The sequence below is a fragment of the Ostrea edulis genome, chromosome 1 (genome assembly GCF_947568905.1).
Source record: "Ostrea edulis chromosome 1, xbOstEdul1.1, whole genome shotgun sequence".
NCBI lineage: Eukaryota > Metazoa > Mollusca > Bivalvia > Ostreida > Ostreidae > Ostrea > Ostrea edulis.
The window spans coordinates 19,942,687-19,947,025 of NC_079164.1; the positions used below are offsets into that span (position 1 = coordinate 19,942,687).

Genomic DNA, 4,339 nt, shown 5'->3' on the forward strand with positions numbered 1-4,339 from the left:
TATATAGAGAGGTAGCATATGCACTCAGTCAGTATCTCCTTGGATTTCAATTAATTAACCGTAGATGAATTCAATATACAAAATATCTGCCGTAATCTAAGACATTATGTCTTCGGAGTTATTTCTTAAGTATCAATCATTGGCAATGGTGACGTCTCCATATGAGTGAAATATTCTCGAGAGAGACACTAAACAATATTCAACCAATCTTAAGTATCATGGTCAGATACATGGTCAGAAACGGATAACTCCGTTTACCTGATCAAGATATAGGGCTCACAACGGGTGAGACCGGTCAACAGGGGATGCTTACTCCTCCTAGGCACCTGGTTCCATCTTTGATATATCCCGGGATCCGTGTTTGCCCAACTCTCTGTTTTGTATTGCTTATATGAGCTATGAGATTGATCACTGTTCGTTATCTTCGCCTTTCATGTGGAGTTGGGTTTCAACAAAGTATTCCAATCAACTTAAAAATGAATAAAAATAAATGTATATGTTTACATTCCACTTTTACTTCTGTCTAAATTCCATGTTGTTAAAATAGACGTTCTATATTTATCAAAATTCATAAGCACAGTGTTCACTACTGCATCGCATTCACGAGGAAATGAATGTCATTACAATCTGTAATGATATAAAAAAAAAAATTGGAAATTTACATATATCAAACTGAACATAAATATTAAATTAAACATTCATCAAAATGTTTGCTGTCTTTTGAAGCTGAATAGTTTAATCAAAATTGAAGAACCCTTCGGAATCATTATATATATTTTTTTATTAACTGTTGAAGTTCAAATCATTCACAGTATTGTTTTCTGCTGCGAAAAGTAAATCATGCTGAAGATTAACTTTCTCCTCTTCGCTCAGGTCTGATAGAATCACTAGGGTCAATATTACTACATGTATTAGAAGGGTCCATTTTGGATGTGAAAAATCAACCTCTCATAAAAAATCATCGATGTACAGTGTAACTTGTTCTGCAAATTTACAGTTCAAATTGTGTAACTAAAATTTTAACTGTTATAAATGTACATGTAATATAAATATGTATTTTACCGTCCACATATTTTATATGTAAGGAGATTTTTAGAATACAGTTTCAAAGGAATTAATGAATGATCTTAGATAAAAAGACAGGTCATGTTTAGATTTAAAAAATTATTAGCTGTAAGTATTGATGACAATTACATTTAGTAAATAGCTCTTCGAAATGTATTGAAATATGTTGAACAATGAAAAGGGAAAGGTAAATTACAAAAATAAAATTGACATTCAAATTAAACAAAATTGAAGAAAAAAGGGGGAAAAACTAACGTTCAGAGCAATCAATAGATTTTCTTGCTTACCAATATTATAATTGTGGCATAAACAGCAAGACCACAAGGCATGCGCGACAACTCCCTGTTCAGTCGTGGAGCGTTGATAACAAAGTTAATTTTATATAAACACACCCGATAATATGGTGCATGACCCGCTACAGGTCAATAGGAACACTATACTGTCAGTTCAAAATTTGATAAGAAGATAACAAAGGCTTTTATTTTACTAGAAGACACCCTACGAGCACTGTTTCATGCTTCGCTGGATGTTGTTAGATAGCACTGTATGTAAAGCGTATGTATATTTAAAAAAAAAAAAAAGGTGCGATCTGTCACTCGCGCTTCATTGGAATATTTAAATTACCAAGCTATTCGTCATGTTTAAACCTACAGCTGATCATAATGTATGGCGTGAAGAGTTGGAGTATGAACGTTGCATAATGGAGACGAATTTAACAGACGATTTGAAGGTCCGCTTGGGAGGAGAAAACTCTGTCACCCTCACTGACGGGGCCGGAATCCAACAGGTCAATGTCAGGATCCCTAAGTCTGACATTGAGGAACTTTTACCGGGATGGTAAGCATTTGTCGTCTATGTATTCTTCCTTATTGTTTTGAAATACCGGTAAAAAACGATCCATTGAATTAAAGACGTGATTATCGATTAGCTAAACTGTTCAGTGGGTTATTGGAATTTTGTCGTACTATTTCGAAATCACATCGACCTGCAATGTATAAAACTACTGTAATACGACCCAGCTTAATAATCTAACTTAAACAAGGTAATCTCTTCCTTCATTTACATACCTAACTGAAACTGAACGACATACTGCGTATTAGAAAGTCAACTGGAGATGTCTCGACAATTGATAAATAGAAACATTACATAATGGAAACAAAGAGAACTCTATATCAATCCGCCATACACATCGTTGATTTACAAAGTATGTTACAAAGTACCTTGTTAATCCTATCGAAATACAAAAAATCATAGAAAAGGTTTAAATGTATTCCCTCATTATCTAAATCAGACCCTTTTCTGTACGATTCTCTGATCGCCATTATAAAGCATGTACGTGTATTAAGTAACCGCATTCGGTTCTGGAAATTATTTGCACTTAACGTCAGCACTCTGTGACCCACAAAGACCTTTTTATTCTTTATATGTTATTTAAATGTGACTTACTACATGTACATTGTAAAGGTTTGTATTTATTCGTGCAATAAACCACAAGTAGGAGGAAGTTGTAGATTACACTGTTGTCTGTGTGTCGGGCGGTGCAGAGCCGGGTTACTGTTTTACCCTTTTTTATATTTGTAAATGAAAGATTTAATTTTGAACGAACTGACAAATTTTTTATTTACTCTATTTTCGTGTTCGACATCCACCACATCTGAATTTAGTTTATCATAATGTGTACACATGTGCCGTTTTAAAATACTGTCTTGACTTAACAGTTTAAAGAACTTGTACATATGTTCAAGCTGCAAGAAATTAGAAAGTTGGTGTTTACTTGTATGTATATATCCACGCATGTAATTTATTTTTTTAAAGTAACAATAATAAACTTATTAAATAAATTGATCTCAACTGTTGTACAAGACTTTAAAATGGAAAGAAATGAAGAACTTTTGATGAAAAGATTTAAATCAAGTGAAAAATATTCAAAAGCGGCTCGAATAAGTGGATTTGAATGAAAGTTTTATGTGAAGCAAGAATGTATCTATCACGACAATGCTGATTTAAACCATCCACTTTTACATGTCTTGTAGTTATCAGAAGAAGAATACTGAAAACATCTCAACCAAATTTAATTTGCATAGACACTACTCACTTCCATTTCAAGACAGCTTTGCAGAGAATCCGGAAGACAATGATATAATTCTACCAAATATTTTTGAGCAAAATGCAGCAGAGGACTTTAGTAAAAGACCCGCAATATCTCTATCAAGGAGTGAAATTGTCATTGACTCGAATTCACCCACTCAAATTGACATCACGTGGTCCACTGAAAATGTGACACTTGGCGCCAAATTCCTGTACGATCTGGAAATTATGATGGACACCGAATGGGAGCCTCTTGTCGAGAAAAGAGTTACTGTGATACGATTATATAAAACAGACCACTCGGTTTCACTTGGTAAAGTTAAATGGGATTTGAACAAAGGGGACACCGTGTGGCATGTAAGAATAAGACCACGTGACAACCAAACCACGTATGATTGGAGTGATTCTTTGAAAATACATATATGTGTATCCAAATCGGAAGGTCATTTTAACCCCGATGACAAAGCTGGTTCCATATTATATTAGTTTCATTCTAATCGGTAACAGTCTTGAGATTTAATCTTCCCTGAAAGCTATGGACGATCATACTTACAGGATGATCGTAATGGAAAATGAATCTCAAAATCCTTGGCATCTTATTATGGTCCCATACTGAAAAATGATATTATTTGCTCAAAGTAGAAGCGATTTCCATTGCATGATATTAATCTTATTGTACTTCAAAAGAAATAAATGTTTTAAAAGAAATTTGTTGTGGCGCAATCCTGCTCCTGAGTGTCGTTGTATGGTTAAATGTAAGCCAGCACTACATGATGATGTTTATGATTCAGTGAAACAGCTAGCTATAGACCTGTAGCTCAATGTTATGGGGGGATTGGAATAGACCAGGCAGGTAGATATCCACCCCTTATAAAATCCTTAGATTTATAGTGTAACCTTTTCTCTGCACGATTCAGATTCCGTTAGTTTTGCATGACCGCCTCAAAATATTATTATCAAAACATTCCCACTATAATTGTGTCTATATGTGCCTTCATACAATTACTAAAGACCCTAGACATAGCCTCATTTAAGTTCGCCTGTTTTTAATTGAACCCTAATAATGATTATCAGTCCCTTAAATTCCCATTCACTCAGCAATACTTTGGACCTAGTGTAAGTAAGAATGAGTTAGTTGAACTCAAGCATGATTTGATATTTGGCCCCGACTGGAGCTAAAATTAAA

The 4,339-nt window shown here is 34.2% G+C and overlaps 1 protein-coding gene across 2 annotated transcripts; it reads left to right on the forward strand.

Moving 5' to 3' along the window:
* The first annotated feature begins 1,390 nt into the window (after positions 1-1,390).
* Positions 1,391-3,861, forward strand: LOC125663611 (uncharacterized). 2 transcript variants are annotated; one of them, XM_048895892.2, is made up of 3 exons: positions 1,391-1,609; positions 1,719-1,902; positions 3,099-3,861. In XM_048895892.2, exons 2-3 carry the CDS (start codon positions 1,766-1,768, stop codon positions 3,637-3,639), a joined length of 678 nt encoding a protein of 225 aa, XP_048751849.1. In that variant the 5' UTR covers positions 1,391-1,609; positions 1,719-1,765; the 3' UTR covers positions 3,640-3,861. The 2 variants fall into 2 exon arrangements, with proteins under 2 accessions (XP_048751849.1, XP_048751848.1); XM_048895891.2 differs by having other exon boundaries at positions 1,445-1,902.
* The last annotated feature ends 478 nt before the right edge of the window (positions 3,862-4,339 follow it).

Excerpts from the sequence above, each read along its gene's own strand:
- LOC125663611 (XM_048895891.2), top strand. The coding sequence starts at position 1,703 with ATGTTTAAACCTACAGCTGATCATAATGTATGGCGTGAAGAGTTGGAG. Across the intron at positions 1,903-3,098 it reads GAGGAACTTTTACCGGGATG|TTATCAGAAGAAGAATACTG; the intron begins GTAAGCATTTGT and ends CATGTCTTGTAG.